At 40.3% G+C, this 22,158-nt stretch overlaps 1 protein-coding gene across 8 annotated transcripts in view; it reads left to right on the forward strand.

Annotated features, from left to right (window-relative positions):
- The window catches only part of Pam (peptidylglycine alpha-amidating monooxygenase), a 284,277-nt gene that overhangs the window by 117,226 nt on the left and 144,893 nt on the right, over positions 1 to 22,158 (forward strand). For all 8 annotated transcript variants that reach the window (XM_031368553.1, XM_031368547.1, XM_031368548.1 and 5 more), the window contains exons 2-3: positions 7,570 to 7,973; positions 8,926 to 9,046. In XM_031368553.1, the coding sequence (XP_031224413.1) occupies positions 7,870 to 7,973; positions 8,926 to 9,046 (225 nt within the window). In that variant the 5' untranslated portion in view covers positions 7,570 to 7,869. The remainder of the gene's footprint in view (positions 1 to 7,569; positions 7,974 to 8,925; positions 9,047 to 22,158) is intronic.

A 22,158-nucleotide genomic window follows, 5' to 3' on the forward strand; every position in this document is an offset into this window, starting at 1 on the left:
AAAAAAACAAAACAAAAAAAAAAACAAAACACTATGATGATTAAATAGACAGGCCTTGTGACCGTGCAAACTACTCCTGACTTCAAAGTTCAAGAGCATATAGTGAGCTGTGGCCAGCCCGTGACCAGCCTGACTAAAAGAAAGACTTGACAAAAAAACAAAAACAAAAAACAAAACAAAATAAAACAAAATAAAGAACTTACTTGGCACAGCTGATTGTTGTCATGTGGAAATGATAGAAAGCTGACTTTGATGTGAAATTTTGAAACCATTACTTTGATTTGGAGAAACAGTTGAGAAGACCCATAGAAGCCAAACAGAATGCATTTTTGCATCAGATTCGAGGCGTAGCCATTTGCCTTTGCTTTGTTTCCTCCTGTGTTGCTACTTGAGCAATGTCTGTAAGGTTGTAGAGGAAATATTATTGCTTCCCACTGAGGGAGGGAATGAGTAGAAGGATAGTTTATGTTGTGTGGTTGACTGTCTACCCTAAGAGGGATTGCCTGTTCTCACCATGTTCCAGTTTCCACCTCTGTAAAAGAGGAATATCCAGGCAAGCTTCATTACTGAGAATTATGATGAGGTGCCTACTGCAGAGGACCTAGATAGAATAATTTCTTAATAAACATTGATTATCCTCTGTAAATGTGAAGGGTCTGTTTTGTGTTGGATGGCATTTAAGAGCAGGGATGCTGAAGTTTAACAGTCAGGATTAGAGTCCAAGTTCTCTCCTTCATAATTAAAACAATAAGTTAATTTTCCTGGGACTTAGATTCCTCATCTGTAAAAGAGAAGTGAATACCCAATCCTCAAAGTCGGAATTCAGTGAGTTGTGTGTGTGTGTGTGTGTGTGCACACGTGCGTGTATGTATGTGTGTGTATTCAATACATATGTATATATTCAATAGATAGCATACATGGAAATGTTTTCTGTTGTTTTCATAGTCCTTGGAGGCTCTATATTCATAAACACATTCTTAGACTTTTATGTGTATCAAAGGGAATGACATTGTATTGGTTAACAAACTAAACATCTTAGTGAACTACAACAAGAACTCTCAGGCAGGGTTATTTTACCCATCTGATGACATTTGACAATGTCTGTTGACATTTTAGGTTGCCACACCTCAGAGGCTTGCTGCTGGCTTCTAGTGGGTGAGGGCCAAGGCTATGACTAAACATCTGGTGATACAAAGGACAGCCTGGCACATCAGAGGATTCTTCGGCCCAAATGTTAATAGTGCTGAGCTGCTGGGACACTACGCCACAGCTGTATTCCTAGCATAACATTTAGTCTGTGATCTTCCTAAGCTAGGAAAAAGCTGTTGTTTTCCTTAAACATCACCTAACTCTAAGGTAACCTGTAAATTGAAATATGAAGAACCTCATTCAATAAGATATTTTTAAAGGCAAATATGGCTGTGTTTTCTCGTGGTTATAAAAGAAACCCTAGCTGATGAAAATTAAATTTATGTTGCAAAAGCATGTCAACAGAAAGTGGTAGCTCCCTCACCTCTTCGTGTAAAAATATTACTGGAAATGCAATCCTTTAAGTTGGAGTATCTTTGAACTTTAAATATATGCATTTACTTTCGATACTTTGCTTTATCAACATTAGCTTCCTTCCTTTCCCTTCCTGAATAATACAATCCCAAAGCTATTAGGCGGAGTACAGCGGCTAGACAGGCAAGCAATGGGACAGGTGTCAGGTCATAGAGCCTGCAGCAGGAAGGACACGCGGATGTGGATGGACTGGAGACATGGTGTTTCAGTCAGCTGATGACAGTGCATCAGATACTGAGACAATCACTTTGTAGGAGGACAGGCATTGGTCCACAGTAGATTGGTCCCAGTTGCTCATGAGCCTGCTGGAAGGCAGCAGACCTCTCAGGGAGAGTGTTGTAGAGCATAGCCATTCACTTCATTGCTGGAAACACAGGGCAGAAAGAGAAAAGATCTAGTTTCTCCTTATCAGCTTCAAAAGCATGCATTCAGATATCCAACACTCCCTTTAGGCTTTACCTCCTAAAGATAAATGTTCTGCCACCTTCCAGTGGTGCCAAAATATCCTGTGGAGGACATTTCAGGGTCAAGTAAATCATGCGGTGCTATCAGAATCCAAATAAGTTGAACGGTTCATTCTGGGATGTCAACAAAGGCCAAGTGGGATGAAGAATGAAAAGCCCTACTACTCTAAGAATCATGGGCAAATGGCAAAGAGACACAAAGGTAGCTTTAGAGAGGGCTACAACTGAGATAACTTTAGCATCAAGACAATGTACTTAAAAGATAGTTAAGTAACATTAAAATCCATTGAACAAAACAGAGAACCTTGAGCCCATTGTGATACAAAATAAGTTAAAGTAAGTAAGTTGAAAGTGTGATGAAAAAGTTACCTATGAAGCAAAAATAACCTCCCCACCAGAAACGTTAATTAAAAGGGAAAATAGTAACTGGTGAATAGACTACTCTAAAACAGTCAACATGCACATGGTCTTAGCTAGACAAAAATCTGTAGAATGAAAGCTTCCAAGGGTGGAGCTCATCTGTGTGGCCAATAGAATGACACATTATAGATAAATTTCTGGTGCTGCAATCATAGAAGACTATACTAGGAGAAGCCAGCTGTCATTTGGTAGGGTTACCCAAGCAGCCTTTAAAAGAAGACCAGAGAGTAGGGGTATTTTATCTTCCAATATCTAGCATTAACTGCAAGTCACATAGTAGGATGCACTTCTTAGTTTTTTAAGTTGGATAATTTATTTGTGTATATACACATGCATATGTGTGTGTGCATATTCATGTAGAGAGCTGGGTTACTCCATGTGGGTCTTAAGACCTTAAATCTCAGGTCTCTAGGCTTAGCAGCAGGTCCTTTAGATGATATGGCATCTCACAAGCCCAGATGTACCTGTTTTAAAATGGAAATCTCCCTAAAATATCTAGGAGTCTTAATCAGAAGGTCAATAACTTCATTTTTAATATTTTTAGAAAATAGATTTTTTTGTCGCATAATTGCAACATTTCTCTGAGATTCTTAATTTTTTACTTATGCAAAGTGAACAATAGTGTATTATAAAATGCTCTTGGCTTTAAAAAGAAACTTGTCTCTTTAAAAGGAATACCTTCATATTTTTTTAAAGTTTTATTATTTTTTAAAGCATACTGTTCTTTTTTAAAAGACTGTTACTTATTTATTTATTTATTTATTTATAAGTACACTGTAGCTGTCTTCAGATACCCCAGAAGAAGGCATCAGATCTCATTATGGGTGGTTGTGAGCCATCATGTGGTTGCTGGGATTTGAACTCACAACCTTCAAAAGAGCAGTTGGTGCTCTTAACCACTGATCCATCTCTCCAGCCCCAAGTTTTATTCTTTAAAAAAGTATTACCAGTCTGCTTTTGCTGAACATTCATGTGGCTTCCAGTGGTACTATTAAAAGCATCCAGTTGTTTGTTATTTTGAACAGTACTATTAAATATCTTTGTTGACATGTTTGAGTTCATGGTTTAGATTTTATTCAAGAAAAATTTCCAGAAATCCAGACGCTGTGTGAATGGCTATGCATCCTTTATTCACTTTAGCCATGTCCTTCTAGCCACAGACAATCTCCTGAAAAGTAAATGAAATTCATAATTTGCTAGCTATTTTTGTTTTCTTCTTTTTTTCTTCCCCACACACTAGAAAGCACTTTCTGTAAAACGGGGAATTTATCTGTCTGATTATCACTGTCTTCAACATTAAGACACTGAATATGTATTTGGAGCAGCAATAATTGCAAGCATTTAGTACACACTTGGCTCTGTCCTTAGGAGATTAATTCACTTATTCCTGGAATAGCTCTCATGAAGTAGGTGGTGTGATCATTTGTGTTGGTGGAGAAATTAAAGCATAGGGAGACCGTGTGCTCACTCAGGCAGATAGAGCTAGACACTGGCTTCAGCATCTCAGTAGCCACGGTCTCTTTCACACCTCTCACTGACTATACTAATCTATGAGCAAACAGTCAGTAGGCTTCTCTGAGTCCTTAATCAACTACAGATTTCAGGGTTTCCTTGTATCTGTGCTAAATAAAAGCAGTGAGGGTGACCAACGCTGTCTAAGATCCCAGGTAGTTTTCTGGTCCTTGGATGCAGCCCCAACTTACTACCTAATGATCTTCCTCTAGAATTAAAACCCATACAGGCATAAACTGCAAATCATCCTTGCCTGGTGAAATTATGGAGGTATCAACAGTCTATGTGCTTTGTACTGCAGATAAAATGGGGCGTCCGGGCCTCCTGCCTCCAGGAAACAGTCTTTATTACTGCATCTCAAACGCATCATGTCCTCCCCCCACCTGGGCTCCTTTTGCTTCCGCTGCCTGCTGTACCGCGCATGCCCAGGCTGTGCCTTCTGTTGAAGTTGCCATTCAACATTTCTTCTTGTTCATACTCTCTTGAAGACGCTTCCCTTTCTCAGATATCTGAGTCTCTTTTATGGTCTTTTCTGAGACTAGCGCTTCCATCAGTTGTGGCACAACTTAGCTCCTGAATAACTTACCTGCTCTTTTTAGTGTGAGTCATCTGGACAAACCCAAACGCAGATCACAATGTTTTGTGCCTTATACAAAATAAAGTAGTTTTGAATGAGTAAAGGCATTATCATGGGAACGTATAATGTGAATTTTAAACATCTTGAGAGAAAAAAAAATTGGAATCTTTCATGTCCTACATTAATAGGGAGTATGAAGTAAAGATGAAGTAGTAGTGGTTAAACATATTTATTGTCATATTATAATTTGGATCCCATCTTTGAAAGACTTAAAAATCACACTTCACTTTCAGTTCTGTAGTAAAGGTATTGTATTTATAGTTACAAATACCATCCGGGCTTCTGCCCACAGTGTCTCTTCTCCTTTCTTTAAGTGGGTGGTTTCGGGAAATCAAAGGTAATAAAAATCAATCAAAGAGTTAAGTGGAATTTTATTTCCAAGGTTAGTACTCAAGGGTGTGTTCCTGTTACAGAATTTTAACAATAAGCTTGTTTTTGAGTGTTTTGTTTAATGCCAAGCCCCCTTGCCAGCTCAAAGAAGAACTGTCCTCGAATCCTGTTCTGAACGAAACAATTCCTTTCCTAATACATACATTTTTTCAGAGGAAAACTTCAGGGAATGTTCTCCATTGCCTACTTGACAGGACTGTACTTGGCTGAGCACGGAGACAATGGCATTGCCTTCAACAGTAACAATGGCATTGCCTTCAACAGTAACAATGGCATTGCCTTCAACAGTAGCAATGGCATTGCCTTCAACAGTAGCATCCCCATCCCCAGGGGACCTTCTCCTTTATCCAGAATAAGGACACCTCAAGGTTTTTGTTCCTGATCTCAAACAGGGAGCCAAACGCACAAGTTCAAAGGGACATTAACAGTCTCTTAAAAACACCATTGCTTATGCAAATCACCTGTGGCCTTTGGGTGCTGCTGAGCCTCAAGCGTCCCTGAGGTAGCTGGACGTTAAATTTTAGTTTATTTATATTTGGTGTGTGATGTTTCACTTAGATAGAGCTGGCCATGATGAATATGATTCAGTTTACAATTCGTGTTTATTTATGTTCTTTGTTTTTATACACACACACAGCATAGCTTCACTATACCATGAGTTATAGAGGGAAATTTAGAAGCTAACATATTATTGTGGAGAATGTCTAAACTATCGAATTATCATTCATTTTTTTGTACTAGCAATTAGAGCCATTAGAGCCTCTGCCTGCTAAGCATAAGCTGCCCCATGAAGCAGCTGTCCCCCCAGCTCCTGACTTCTGTTACATCTACTGTTATTCACCAAGTCAACTGACTTGATATTCTCTGGACCATACTTATAAATATGGATTAAACATTTAGAACTCTATTTTATAGAATTCATTTTCACAATGTGAATGAAATATTTTAAATTAATGCCAACTATCATTTTCAGATTTAATACCTAATCTGAAAAAAACTTCAGCACAACTATAAAGTCAAAGTATAATTATTTTAGAGTTTAGCCTACTGGAGTCCTAGGATTTAGCTTAGTTGAGCTGCTCATGGAATGTCACATTTTCTGTGTGGCTTTTGCAGACGACAGAGGGAAGTTTCTCCTAAGCCTGAAAAGGTTAACATTGAGGATATTGACAAAGATTAGCCCAGGGAAAAAGCATACAAACTTAAACACTTGAGGAAGGGGGGAGAAGCACAATACAGTGGACAAATACAGGATGGGACTCTCCATCCCACTAGCCAGAAATATCAGAAACATGCCTTTTTTTTTTTTTTTTTCTGTAAGGGAGGTGGTGTTTGCAGAACATACACTCCACATTTTTATTGGCTTAATTAAGACTCCAGAAAATCGCCCCTTTGGTGTTTGCGTGTGCCTGAGACATGATCTGGTCATGGGAGTCTGTCCAGTAGGGGTGCATTTCTGTTTTCCATACTGAGATAGTAGAGTTTCAGACTGAGCACGGGAGACAGCTGCGTTCCCGTCTGCAGCTGAATATTCATATGGGAGAGATAGAGTGCATGTGTAGAGAGGAGGGAGAGACCTGAGAGGACTTGGATTTAGTACCTTCTTTTAAAGGTTGTTAATTTTCTTTTCATAAAACTATTCCGCTTAACAAAGTCTGCCATAGTTTTGAGGTATCCTTCCCTGAACCCTCACATCTCTTATTCATATTCATAGTAAGTTTTTGACCATAGTCTTTCTAGATATACTTCATTTGGAGGATGGCTGAAACCCTTCCCACTCCTGCCCCACCTTTTTCTAATTCTGTTACCAGTTTCTAAACTTTATGTAGGATAGGGTATCTTTGGGGATACATGCCGCAACGGGAAGAAATTATTGATTTGTATATTAGATGCCAGATATTTAATAGGCATTTGCAAATCGCATATGTTAACTGTAGAGTTTTAGTTTGCTTTAAAGTAATACTGAGAACGTGGGCAATTGCTTATGTGGAGATGTCTGTGCGGGCAGAAGGTATTTCTCTTTCTCTTCTGTTTGTAGCCCTGCTGTGCTTGTACATGAAATGCCTTTGTTCTCATATTTTCTGCCCTATTATCATGGTCTCTAAGTGCTTTGTCTTCGCCTCTCTGGTTTATTCCTTGTGCCTTAGTCAGTGATTTGAGTGAATAACTTTGTTTACATTGAACGGAGGTCTGGAGCAGGGCTTTCTTTTTGATGAGGTGAGAGAGTGATAAAGAAAAAAACCCAGAGAAGTGGGCTAGATAGAAGGGGAAGGCAGGGTTGAAGAACCAGGTAAAAAATCAAAACAGTAAAATAAAAAAACAAAACAAAACAAAAACAAAAACAAACCCGGAGTGGGTGGAGGGGAGAAAGAGCAAGCTAAGGCAGGACAGGGGCTTTGCTCACGTCTGTGAAGTCGCAGGGGCTTGTCACTGGGGTGGAGAGAGATCAACAGACCAGCATTTTCCCCAGGCTTGGGCGCAAGCTTGTGAAACTCCTGGTGTATTAAGGAACCTCAGCTGGGATTTGCTGAGGACAAATGCTGTAATGTGTTAGTCATCCATTATCGGCTTCTATTTTTGCAGGTTCCGAATGATGACTGACGCGGGTCTGCGCGATAGCCCTCACAGCCCCTGGCTTTGCGAGCGATAAGGACCCTGCTCATCCCAGCCCTGTGGCTGCACCGGCCGGGCGCTCTGGAGGGCGGGCGGCTCCCTCGGGCGGGCGGAGCGGACTCCAGCGCCGCTTCCCACGCGTCCGGAGCGAACGGAGCGGACCTGGCTGGCCGCGCATCGCCCTCGACCGGGGCCATGAAGTAGCTGCGACCGCCAGCCTTGCCCTCCCGCCGGCCCGGCCACTGCCCGCTGCCCTGGTCCTGCGCGGACATGGCCGGACGCACCCGCGGCCGCCTGATGCTGCTGCTGCTGGGGCTGCTCGCCCTGCAGAGCTGCTGCCTGGCCTTCAGAAGCCCACTTTCTGTCTTTAAGAGGTGCGTGCTCAGCTTGTTTGTTTCCTTTGGACAGGAGGAAGGAGGTTGGGGTGGGTTCTGTGCATTGCTCCTTAGAAATGTAGTCACTTGGAGTAACCTGGTCCTTAAAAAAAAAAAAAAAAAATCTCTACAAGGCTGATTTTCTCTACCTAAAACGTCTTCCAATTTTAGCTCAGTAACTTCTCCTGAAGTGCTCCTTGCATTAAAAGCCCACTCATAGTTCGGTAGCCAAGCTGCTACCCTGGCTTTTGGAACTCCAATTAGAAGTTGTGATTTCCAGAACTAATCGCTCCCTCTTGGGGAAATATTTCAGAAACTGCAATATAGTTGTTTAGACTTGAATGCCTTCCTATATGGAACAGCTGGAGGAATAAAATACCAAGATAGATCGGCGGTGGGGAGAAGATCATTGGCTATAATAGCTCACTAGGAAATATCGAGCTGTATACACGCACCTCGTAATTACCATATGAAATATTTATGTACTCGTACGTTTGTAATTCACATTGCAGTCTTTATTTCGCCCTCATATAACTAACTGTACCTAGCAAGGCTGTGTTTAGGGTTTTCTGTTGTTTGTTTCGGATTAGTAATGTTGGACGCTCATAGTTGACAAAATGACACGGGGTTACAGTTCACAGTCTTGCCACTAGAAAACCAGCGTGCGTGTGAGGATGAGAACGCCTTCATTAAGTAGAAATAAATATGGATTATAAGCTTTTATTGGGTCGAACTTTATATCCTGCTTAGTTCTTTTGGTTTTATTTTGCTTACAAATTGGTTGTGAGCTGTTCATAGACAATAATGTGATTCTGGGACTTAGGATTGTTACAGAGCCATTACATCTTACAGTTTTTATTAGATCTACATTAATAATCCTTAAACTTAAGGACATAGGATTTATTTCTACCCTTCCTATTATGTTCAAGAATGTTCAAATTATCTTCTTAAGGTTTAAAGAAACTACCAGATCATTTTCCAATGAATGCCTTGGCACCACCAGACCGGTCACTCCTATTGATGCATCAGATTTTGCACTGGATATTCGAATGCCTGGGGTTACACCTAAAGAGGTGCGTGGAATTCTGTATATTTATTACCCATGTGTTCTGTGCGCTGTCTAAAATTAAAAAGAAAGCAAAGTCCTTGCATTTATAACTGTAGAAATTTCTTTGCTTTTGGACTTTCCAGCTGAGACTGCCATACTGTGAGAGGCGTAAGACTTCAAAGGAAAAATATTCAGTTAAATTATGTTTATGAAAACATTACCCATTTTGTTATTTGTGACTCAAGCAGAAACTTAAAAAAAAAATCTATGTTTTGAGATTCTCTATGGAGAAATGTCCTCTGTAATACGGCGTCTAAATATGCACTAAGATAAGGCAACGTGTTCTAATGAAGGAAATGAGGCTGAGCAACTGCATCTACCAGATTACTGTGTTTTTAAAATACCCTTCCAAGGCAGCCACCATTACGGTAGGAAATCCTGTTTGATGCCAAGAACTTGAAAAAGAAAACATTCCACGGTTTGGAAAGTTAAGAAAACTATTCGCACAGGTGGCCCATGAATTTTCTAGAGCTATATTTTGAAGAGATAACAGCAGTGCTCACACAGACGTGTGTGGCAGAGCATGTGAAGTCGAAGGAGGTTGCTAGGCATCCCATGTCTTAGCACACACAAGAAGCTAACAGTACCACTGCCGTGTGTACAAGGTGTTTCATTAAGCATGAAAGGCCAGAAATAATTATGCTCTGCAGCCAGGCAGTGCTGGGATTTATGTATGTCATTAAAAGATAGCCCTGTGCTTTTGAAGGGCTGCAGACGGTGAGAGGCCTGAATGTGGGAGAGCTGACTGATGACTCAGTCTTAGAGATAATGCACAATTTCCTCTTTTCCCCTTTTAGCACTGGGAAAATAAAAGTATTCTATTTATTGAGGTAAAATGACTTTTGAAATGGACAAGCAGAGGCCCTAGAAAATACATGGACCTCTTACTTGAGGGTAATACCTGACAGTATTTGAAGACTTGAGTATGATCATCTGTAACTACTGTATAGCTATATAAGACATGGCCCACACTGTCACCACATGGCCACATCACCAGGCAGGTACCTCTTCTGTACATTTTATTTCTGTCTTGGCCCTGAATTTTATAATCAGCTTGTTTAGTATTTAACTACGATACTAAAACCAGAACAGGAAGAACACAAGCCCCCACCCAAGAAATTAACTGTTTGCTTGTTTGTTTGTTCTCAGTTTTAAAATGTGGTTTTAAACTATATTTATTTAAGCTTAGCTGCTTTTTTGTATATAAAATAGCCACAAATTGATCATCTCTCTTTCTTCCTTCCTTCCTTCCTTCCTTCCTTCCTTTCTTCTTTCCTTCCTTTCTTTCTTCCTTTTTTTCTTTGTTTCCTTGTTTTAAGATTGTTTCTCTCTATACTGTGAGCTGCTCCAAAGCTCCTGCCATTCCTCCTGCCTCAGTCTTCTCATTTCATCAAAGACAGGAATGTGTTAGTCTGTCCAGCTTCTGTCTAAAACACTCTAAAAGACAACTTGTCTTTTATCAGGTTCCCCGCAAAAACATTGCTTTAATCAAATAATCAATTAGTGCTATTTGAAAATACTTATTCTCCTTATTAACAATAATAGTAGACAATTCTGTCTCAACCACTACTCTCAGAAAGAGTAACCATAAGAGTTAATATTTTTAAAAATGTGGGAGAGCTCTGTTTGCATAAAGTGATTCTATTCAATTTTAGAATCTTACATGAAAGAGGCATGCAGTGTTCAAGCTGCTGCTGCTTGTCTGGCATTGTAGGCCCAGGACTTTCCCTCATACGGTGGCCATTTGTTCGGTGCCTTTGCAGCTGAATTGCCCTCCTCTCTGCTCTTTCTCTAAGACCCTGTGGTTCCCAGGAGTCATCTCAAGAGGGGGAATAAATGGACCGGGGCTAGCAGATGGCTGGATCTGGCTTCCCTTCCACAGTGATTGATTACAAAAAAGATCTGTGTACTAGAGCAGCCCAATCAACCCTTAGGACTTTTGCTAAGAATGCTTCTTTCTCTCTTATGTGAGTGACAAGCATGGAGTCCTGGTGTAACTATCTTTGTGGGAACTGTGTACCTAGAATAGTATAACAGAACACGTTGTAGAGAGGCTCACCCAGTGGACGCTTTTGGTGATCTCAGTCTTGTGGGCCCCATTGCTTATGTTAGCCTAGTTCATACAAGCTGGGTTGAGGCTGGTCTTGCTTGCAACTGCAACTTGCAACCGGATGGGTGATTTGGGTGCTCTGAAACAGCTTGGACCTGGTTAGAGCGTCTCACCACATTTCCTCAGCCTTCTGGATCTAGCATGCTCTGCTTATTGGCCGACTTACAGATGATGCATCTTATAAGCATTCATGAAACACAGCGGGCTGCCCGTGACGGCCAGATAGAAAACCTCTCTCCTCCTCACCGGGGCATGGCTTGATGAGGTGGCCACAGAGGTGTGAAAGTGTAGGTACGTTTTTTTTTTTTTTTGTGGAAAAAAGCAACCACTCTTGCCTCACAATGTGGCTAAAACTGGAGCTAACACAGACACAGGTCAGCAGAGAGAAGATGGAAGAGCAAGGGAGAATGAAGAGTGTTGGGATGAAGAAACTAAAGGTAGAAGAGAAATGGGAGTTGAGCGAGATAGGCACAAGGCTAAAAGAGGAAAATAAAATGATCAAGAATGAGAATAAATGGGGAAGATATAGAATATCTGGAATATGAAGCAGATCATGCTTCTTACATCAAGGAAGGGCAAAGAAGAAAGGAAACTAGAAAGCTGGGAAGTACACTGAGATTTCCTATTGTCTGTGGCTCAGTAGTGAAACAGAATTTGTGCAAGGTCATAATGGACAGAAGCAAGACGCTGGTTTCAATAACCATGAGAGGTCTGAGAAATGCATCATTCAGTCTAGACACTAGGAAGTACTGCTTCTGTTTTGGAAATGATGGGTGTGACAGAAGTAAGACTGATGGGACTGTCTTGCTTGAGAAATAAGATTGTAGGCTGGCATAGGAACGTAAGCAGATGTGCAGTAGAGGTGGAGGAGACCTTAGGCATAATTCACATAGTAGGGCAACTAACTACACAGATGGAATCCAATTCTAGATTACTATGCAAAAACTCAGCCTGTTGTGTCAGGCCTCAGCTCTGAGGTTCTTCCCAATACAATAGAAGTTCAGGATGGCTGTTAAAAATTACTCCATTAAACCTGCACCAGTTTGTTCAGGAGAAGTAACTGGGACTTTATTACAATATCATTTTTAAAATTTTATTTTATCTTATTTATAATAGTATGTGTATGAGAGGGGAAAGATGAGAGAGAGGAGAAAGAAAGGAAGAGAAAGAAGAAGAGAGGGAAGAAGGAAAGGAAGAGGAAGGGAGGGGAGGGGAGGAGAGGAGAGATGCATGTGTGTGGAAGTCAAAGGTAGACTTTCAGGAGTTGATGTCTCCTTCCACTGTAGAATCTGGCAATAAAACTCATCGTCACCTTTGTGAGGCAAGCACCTTGTACCCACTGTGCCACCTCACCACCCTCCAGGATATGGTTTTATTTGTTTATTTCAGCCTCTAATGTTCTTCATATAATCAAAACAAAACTCTTCAAGTAGATTTCCAGGAATTATGTGTTCAATAGAGCACTACTTTGTGTCCACCTGGTACTGTGTTTAGTCCTCAATAAAAAAATTGCAAAACCAAGAGACAAAAAACAAACAGGCAAACAAACAAAACTAGAGGAAGAACTAAGGAGTGCGGAAAGCCTGAGAAATGTCTTCACTGGGGAAGAGCAGCAATTGCTTGTCTTGTACCAAATGGTCAGCCCTGAAAACCAGGTAACATTACACAGGGTAGGAGGATTGAATTTATATACTTAGGAACACACACACACACACACACACACACACACACACACACACACACAAATTAAAGTACATGTTTAAGAGAAGGCTATAGAGTTATAATTTTCCTTTTGTTATTTTTTTTAATTTAATCTTATGCCTCAGCGAGTGATCAGGAGGCATCTGTGCAGTATAAGACTACCTTGTGACTATCAGTTTTCTCATTAAGATTTGGGATCTTTTTACTATGTTCTGTACCTCTTAAGCACTTTTTAGGAAGAGAACATATTTTTGAGTGTTCGAGTGTTTATTATAGACTACTATTATTGTATACTTTATAACCATTGTCTCATTAAATACCATAAAAAAATCCTATTCAAGGTCTTTTTTTTTTGGCATAAAAAATTGAGTCCAAGAGAGATTAAAATAACCTGACCACAGCCAAATGTCCAGTAAATAGAATACAACTTCAAATTCAAACTAACTTGGATCTGAAACTAATGCTTTTTGTTTTAATTCTGTTCTATAAATCTGTTAACAGTTGATGTGAGGAGAAATGTAGCTATCAATGATACAATTCAGAAAAAGACAAAGTAGCCATATACTTCATACACCAAGAGGTGGAACTGCCAATAATAATACATAGTAACAGAGAATGTTGCTGTTTATTTTATATAAGTGTGTCTATTTAGTTATACATACTTATTAAAAATATGTATAATTATTCTTGTTAAGCAAAATACAGGTTGCTGAGCCCATCCAGAATGCCCAAATCTGTCCTTCTTAAACACTTCCATGCAAGAAGAAGGAAAGGCTGTTTGTGGATCTGAACTCCTTCAATTTCTTCTCATCCCCTAATTGTTAAAAGACACATTAAGAAGCAAGTTTACCCTATTTTATCCCAAATTTTCCATGAGTCCTATCTAAATATAAACCATAGTTCAGCGAACTATTTCTTAACCTGTCAGACAGCAAATGCTTTCCTTTGTGTGGTACGCAGCCTCTTGACTGTTGTGGTTGGAAAGCAGCGATATAGAACATGGAAAGGAGCGATATAGAACATGGAAAGGAGCGATATAGAACATGGAAAGCAGCGATATAGAACATGGAAAGGAAGGCCTTAGCTGTGTTCCAGTATGGAGTTCTATCTGCTAAAACAGCCAGCCAGCTTATGAGCAGCAATTTCTCTGTCCCTGATCGAAACAACTGCATCTGTCATTTAAGCTAATAAATGGATTTAACCTTTGGTATCTCATGAACCTTGTCTGACTTACAGAACAGGAAGAATAGAAATATCAATGCAGGGTTATCAGTGCCTTAGTCTGTTTTTCTTAGTATTCAGTACTTATGTTTAAATGATCCTCTAAGCCTGAGTTCTTTTATTTGGAACATTGCATTTCCTACTTCAACCATCTCAGTAAGTAAAGTAGTGATGCCTGCCATATAATTTTTCCAGGTAAGATACACTAGCATCTTTATCAACATGACATTCTCTCTCATGGCTCATAAGCAGTATGCCAGTACATTGTGTTGCTGTCGTCCACAAACACAGCAGCATCCAGACTTCATCACCGTGGCCATCTCTCCCTTTCCTACGGAGAACCATGTGTTCTTTCTGCACCATTGTCATAGTGCTCTAACTGGCCTGCTTTGTACCTGTACATCCCTAGAGTGTGCTCCACACAGCAGCCACAAGAATCTTATTAAAGCAGAAGTCAGGCCACGTCACCCTTCTCAACACTTCAAATGTTGCCAACACCACTCAGACTTAAATCCAAGTCCTTTAAAGTGACCTCCTCAGCCCCTCATCTTTCCTCATACCTTTCCCATTCTTGTCTCTTACCCCTCATGCTTGTGTTATAAGTCGCGTCAGAGGTAAACAAAACTGACTGCCGCAAAGCTGGGCGACACATTTTGAACGGCGATATAAAATCCTGTGTGAACTGCACACGACCGCAGTTTGTGCTGAAGTGACTGAGCACTGTAAAGGGGGAATTAGAGAGTGAAGGTGTGGAGTAAACAACTGGGACTCAGGAGAGTCGGGAGAGGAAGAAGTTACAAGGGTTCGTCAGGATAGATGAGATGAGGCCAGATGAATCCGCTTGCTGCCAATGGCCAAAGTTGTTGTTCTGTCCACTTCCAGGGTCCGGGAGCCAGAGGCTTTATTTTTTCAGGTGTGGCTAGGGTAGACAGCAAGTCTGTTTCCCCAACTACAATTTTCTTAAGCAAGCACTTAGAGAAGGTTCCCAGTTCATCTTAGCGATGCAGGGTCAAGCTGCTGAACAGTCAGCCTTTATTCATGTCTTCGTAGACGAAGATTAAGCCTAGCCAAGGAGGCTTGGAAGAGCCTGACTTGGACTGGGTCAAGGATATCCTATTGGCTGTGGTGGGTACCGGGCTGGCTGCAGCCTCTTAGGTGAGATAACTCTGTTGTTTCCTTTGTATAATAGGACCGGCAGTTTGTGACGGGATTGAGGATAAACCCACTAACATGTATAAAGCTCAGTAAATGTTATCATAGTAGGAAATGCAGCGTCCTGTATTGTAAGCCTGCAGGATTGTTGAAATGAACAATGAACATTGAGAATATGGCGACAATGCCTCATTAGTTAGGAGTATCATAGGCAAAGTTTTCTGGAATGCATTGTAGGAGAAGGTTAGAGTCTACATCTCTCTCATATTTTCCTGAGGAAAATATCTACGGAGACAGACAGTAAAAGTTGAAAAATCCGGTAAGGAAAGATCATTGAAAACAAAAATTTAGCATGTCTATAAACATCTAGAAATAATATTATGAACAAATAAATGATCAGAAGTACACCCCTCATAATTTCATCTTTTAAAAAAGTCTACTAATAATTTAAAGGCCTATGTATCTGGTAACAAAACAGTTATATACATACCTCAAGTACCAAAGTATCATTTCAGATGTATAGAATAAGTATTCACAGTAAAGTAGATTGAAATACGATTGGGAAGTTATATGTGAGTGCTAGGGAGATGGGCTTATCAGTAGATAAGGCTTGTCAGAAACTCAACATGAGGATCGGAGTTGGGACCACTAGCACCCACGTAAAAGGCTAGGGGTGTGGCTCAGCTGATGTGAGTGGGAGGCCCTTAGTCTAGATCCTAGCAAAGTATAAAATGGCTGCCACTCAGCCAGGATCCAATGCTGTAGAGTACAGAGGCAGAGGATTCCCAGAGCTTGCTAGCTGCCACCCTAACTCCACGTTCAATTAAAGAGCCTGTCTTAAAAGAACCAGAGTAATGGCGTAGAGCCTCTGACACATGCATGTCCCATGCAAGTGTGTACATATACACATATATTGGTGTGAAGTGTGATTCTGCCCTAATTAAGCCAGTTTAACACAAAACCCTGATACACACATGTGCATCTGCCTAGATGTCTTTCACGTCCATTTGGTTATATATGCTGAGCCAGACAACCTAGACGTGGGAATAAGTGCCTGTGGTTCTAAGGCCTTGAATAATAGAAGAGGACGGCAGAAGATTTTTAAAAATTTTTTTATCTGTTTTATCATTAAAAACACCATCTATTATTTTAATACTAACTGTTGAATTGATTAAAAAAAACAACAAAGTAAACAATATCCCCAATGGAAACAACGCAGTGGGCCTTGTGTTCTAATATAAACCTCTAACATTTAGAAATCTCTACAGGGGTTTTTCCATACAATGCCTCTAATGAATAAATTTTTAATTCCCATTCCTCTGCTTTGTAGCACCGCCATTAAGGGATGCTGATTAGTTAAAGAATTTAGGAAATTTGGTACATGTTTAGAAGCAAATAGCGGCAGATTTGTGGAGGGGTCGGCATTTTTCTATTATGGTCAGTCCGAAGACATTTATGGAAGGCAGCCATGCATTTGTCTCCACATTAGCAAGGACAGTGATCTTCCCGGCACTTAGCCACTAGGAAGGTCTCTTTTTTCTCTTATTTTCAGATACACATAGACTGAATTAATGTTTCACTAACCAGACTCAAGAAAAGCCTTTGGAACCGTTCTGCATGGATTCTTTGAAAAAAAAAAAAAAAGTACAGAGTATGCTCTTTCAAGGCAAGGATAGCTCTTCACACACAATGCATTGCACTTGGTTTAATATAAGGAGACAAATCGGATATGTACATTAGAGGGATAATTGACCCATTCAGCAAGCCTCAGAGCACTGTTGGAGAGTGATGTATATAAAATTTCTACTGTACCGTGTCTCACTCCCACCTTCAGCTAATCTGGTATTAAAGGAAAACATTTGCCATGGCAACATTGATTTAGAAAGGGCCGGTGATGTTTCTCAGCTATTAAAATATTTCCATAGATCTCTATGCACACACAAGTTTATACTTTGACAGCCTTATTTCATAATTTTATAGATAACTGAGAAGGCGTTACCTGATTAGATTTAGGTGTTACAGTTTGGAAACAGAACTATGAAAAATAAACTCATAACAGAAACTGACATCACATTAAGTAGAAACAGGAAAACACCACTGACGTATTTCAGCCCACATTATTTATGGGAATGAACATCTTGTGCATTGAGCCTCCAGAATTAGGGTTAAATCATTTGCTTCCAACTAAATTATCATTTAGCTATGGAAATGCAAATTCCATTTACTTCAGTTTCCACAAATATTACACCAGATATAGTATTAAGTTTTGACACTGTGGATATATTAAATATTAATTTTATCTCCTTAATGTTTTTTTTCATAAATGCCATAGTGCTGTTCAGAGGTGATTCCTTGTTGTACTTCCATTTATTCAAGGCAGGGTATGAGAGTGGTGGAGAGAAGAGAGATTGGTACCCGAAGCAAATGTGGCTATTAGGGAGGGGACTCTAGTCCGGTCAAACAACTTTAGAAGTTAACAAATGGTAGCTATATTGTTTTTCTGCTATTATCACCCCTCCATGGTACCAAGTGGAGAAAATTGTGCCTAGGAGTCAGGAAATAAAGTTTGTGCCCTAAATAGTCTAGAGCCGAAAGCAAAAATTTATCTTGCTCAACATGAAACTTTTGTCTCCTCAAGAGGTAAATATCATTCTACCTTCTACCTGTCATTTTGTTAATCAGCACAGTAAGCTGGCATTTGGAAACCCACAGATATCAAGTGTACAGGACTTCTAGTCCTTCAATCAACAGTGGTAGGAATCAGAAGAAATACATAAGGCATCTCATGCGCTTGCTGCCCACTGAACTAATTCTGTTTTCCACTTTGGTTGGTAATGACCTTGTAAAAACAAACAAACAAAAATCCCCTCCGATAGCCCAGGACCACTGAAGTGATTGAAAGGGCAAATCTGCAAGTCTCCACTGTCTTAAGGCTTTGGAGCCTGCTGCCCTGTGGAAATCTCTAGCTTATTAGAAGATAGTGTCTTCCTTCTTGTCACTACCTTATTAGGCAGTGTTCTCCCCAAGATCTCAAAGTGTCAGCTGTCAAAAAACTTAAGAGATGCTTGAATCTAAGATGGTTTGCTTACTTTTACAAATGAACCCCTCTCTGGAACATATTTATTGTAGGTAAGAAACTTTTAAGATGAGGGACATTTGCCAATTTGTTTTCTGCCTGTGTCATTTACATTTGCCATGAAGGACATTGATTTTGTTAAGGTGACGGTCATGTGGGGCAATGCAGGACATCATTGAGAAGTCATTTTCCCTGCAAGGCAAACGGAGACCTCGTGAGTCTCAGCACGTGTGTCATGTGTCTGAATTCACAGGGTCAATGTAAGCATAAACACCAGCTCTTACAGCTCGGAGCCTCCCATTAGACATGAGCTCTACCACAGAGCTATGCCCACAACCCTACAGTTTCAACGGCCATTTATGTGAGAGCGTGGGAATATACGCAAAATTATTCTTTCAAATCTTTTCCTTGGTAAATATCAGCCTTTGAGGCTATTTCTTAGCCCCTCTCGTGCCTTTCAATATCTTGTCATTATTGTTCCCTACATTCCTTTCTCAGTATTGAGATGTCACTCACTGTCATTCACTTAACATATTATGTATTATAATGAATATAATAATCTTGCTACGTAGGCATTAGTTATAATATTACCTTTGTGGGAGAAGTAAAAAGAAGTCTGCTTATATATCACTCTGGGCCATCTCCCAGATGATGTCATATCTCTTCATTGAAATATATGCACTCTGTCTTTCTTGAGATGCCCTGTATAGATTTCCTATGGATAATCTAATAATAAAAGTGATAACAAAATGAAGCAATACATGTGATAATTAGCTCAATCTAGAGGCCCACTGGAACAACATGTGCAGTTTTGTCCACCAATTATAAGTGATTCCTTAAGACAATAAGCCAACATTGAACGTGGGATGTATGACTGTGTGAATTTCCAGTAGTACTGTCTTATTGAAGTCCTGACCCAGACTGATGGCAACACCTCCTGGTCTTGTTCATTGCTGTATCCACGGAGCCTGAAATAGTGCTTTCTGTTCAATAAAGATCCATTAAATAAGAATTAAATAAGGGAAAAGGAATTCTTTCCACATCCTAAATACCATCCACCTCACACACGTGCCAGTGTTTATTAATGTGGATTATGAGCTATGAGCCTCACCCCCATTCCCTTCAAGTTTAAGTGGCATTCTTCAGCTCAATGCTTTTATTTCACCTGCTTCCCAGTTTTGTACTTTTGCATGATCTTTCCTGACTTTTAATAGCTTATTTGGAGTATACCTAAAGTTCATGAACTTTAAGTGTACAATTTGGTAAACATTTGCAAGTAAGTGCCTCTTCATAATTGATACCATAAAGAACCTCTCTGTCACCCCAGAGAGCTCTCTGCCTCTGTGTCCTCTCCCTATCCATTACTCACCTGCCCACTGGTCTTTCTGTTACTGTGGCTCGGCCTTTCCCAGATTTGTATTACTTATGATCACAATTGCACAGCAGAGTCTTTTGCCTGACTTGTTAAAGACTCATCTCTAACAAGTGACCTAGGTCCCCTCTACCTTTTTGGATTTGTAAGAGTGGTTATAAAGGAAGCTTCTCTCACTGCAGTTGACTCCAGAGCCTGTGATTTTAATCATTATGTTATTATGGTTTCAAATAAAAATATTCATCTTAATATTCTCTGATGTAGCTTTTGATGTAGTCAAAACTCTTTCTCCAAATGTGTTTGCTGTGTCATGGTATGGCATCAATTGCCACAACAGTATAAATGGCATATGGTCTGCCATATTGCCCCATTTGTGACTCTTTTAGATCATGTCCAGGCTGTTCTTCCCCAAATCCCCATTTTCTACGATATGTAGTGCATTTGATATTCTCTTTGTTTAAGTGCTATTTCTTCTTTTATGTGTATGAGTGTCTGCATGCATGTATATGCATATGCATGTGTATCCATTGTCCACATAGGCCTAAAGAAGTTCGAGATATTAGAGCTAAAGTTGCAGAGAGTTATGAAATGCCCTAAGAACAATGTTCTTAGCCCTTGAGTCATTTCTCCAGTGCAACCATTTTTTCCCTTTTAAGGAGTTGTCTTTGAATATCTGAATGCCCTTGATACCTCTTTGTGTTCCTTGTATCCTCATCTTCTGTTGGTTTATAAGTCTGAGTCCCTTGTCCTGTGTGAACCCATCTGAGTCTCTCAAACTGATCTGGGGCCATAATGTATGCCTCTCTTAGAGACCGTTGTCACTTGTAGTGGTCGATCCTTCATCTTTTAAACTTCTCACACTAAAGCAGAGGGTCACTGAAGGAGAGCAGCAGTGGCCTATTATTCCTCTTAGTGCACAGTCTGCCGGGGCATGCTCAGACTGAACGAACAACTATCTCTCATCTGTATTTAAAAAGAAGCTTGTTCCTTCTTGCCAGGCCTTCAGAGGACTCTGCTTACAAATTGCTTTGTATATGTGGGAAGCTGGCTCAAGGCCCAGTAACAATTGTCTAAGTCATAAGACTACATATCAGTGCCTTGGAAAGTGCTTGGTCCCCACTATGCATTACTAAGTACTTCTTAAGGATGCTCAGGTACTGACCTAAGGAAACAGGTGACTCAGTCCCTGAAGTATTTGCCATGTGAACATGAGGTCCTGAGTTTGATCTTTAACACCCATGTGAAAAACCAGTGGCCACAGTCTATGCCTGTAATCCCAACACTGAGGAGGCAGAGGCAAAAGAAATTAGACTGGTCTTCCAGTCTAGTTGAATTGATGAGCTCCTGGCTCAGTGAGAGACCCTGTCTCAAGCTATGTAGAAAGTGACCAAGCAAGACAGCTTCTCACTTTGATTTCTCATTTCCACATGCTTGCACACACACCAAAGAATGGTTAGTTGTTGGCCGTGTTCTTTGGTCAAGGCACAAAGCATATTAGCAAATCTAGATTGATTAGGCAACTAGACTTCAAAGGAATTTATGGCTTAGTGTGCATCCTGTCTCTTTGGTTGACATGGTTGGAACCACATCAAGCTGTTTACGGTCTTAGACACTAAATTTAGGTCTTCCTTTGAAACCTTATAAAAATCTGTCTCTTTCCTGCTATTTAATTTCCTATACTTCCTGTATTCATTCTCAAGACTCTTGGCCATGTCCTATTCTTACAGAGCTTTTGCTTGGCAGACCACCACCACCCCAGCCACCCACCACTACCACCAACACCAACACCGCCATCTGACTTTAAAAGGAAAACAAATGTTGTTTTGAGTTTTGAGGCATAATTTTACTGCTGCTCATGCTGGTTTCCAGATCCTGGGCTTAGGAGACAGACCTAGCCTCAGCCTCCTGAGGTCATAGACTCAGGCATATGCTATCCCTAGCGCCTTCCCTCCTGATTAACCTAGTTAATACATTCTGGTCTTCCAGAACTCAGCCTAGATATCACTCTCTCCAAGAAAAAGCACTTGAACTCTCCTCCACGTCCTCTTTTTAAAAGACTTATCTCCTCTCAAGACTCTCTACTTCTTCAGGGGACTAGCATTCAAACCTGAAGGGAAAACTCATTGTTAAGTGCCTTTATTTCTCCCGTAGGCCTACCTACCACATTAGGACAGGAAATCACATCTTCTTTTGTTCACTGTAGTATTGCTTTAGTCCAGTGTGCATTGATATTAGACTCAATGTATGTTTCTGGAACAGACAGTCATATGGAACATATGTTTTATAAAGAGATGAGTATCCACCCATTGCTAAAGTCTTTCTCCAGGTTTATGGTAATAACTTCTCGTTTATCTCCTTGTAATAACTTCTGGTCCATCTCTTCTCTCGCTGGGCCTTCCCTGTGTCTTTTAGTTTCACCCAAGTTGGCTTCTTACAGAAATGTGC

The sequence above is a fragment of the Mastomys coucha genome, unplaced genomic scaffold (genome assembly GCF_008632895.1).
Source record: "Mastomys coucha isolate ucsf_1 unplaced genomic scaffold, UCSF_Mcou_1 pScaffold14, whole genome shotgun sequence".
Classification (NCBI taxonomy): domain Eukaryota; kingdom Metazoa; phylum Chordata; class Mammalia; order Rodentia; family Muridae; genus Mastomys; species Mastomys coucha.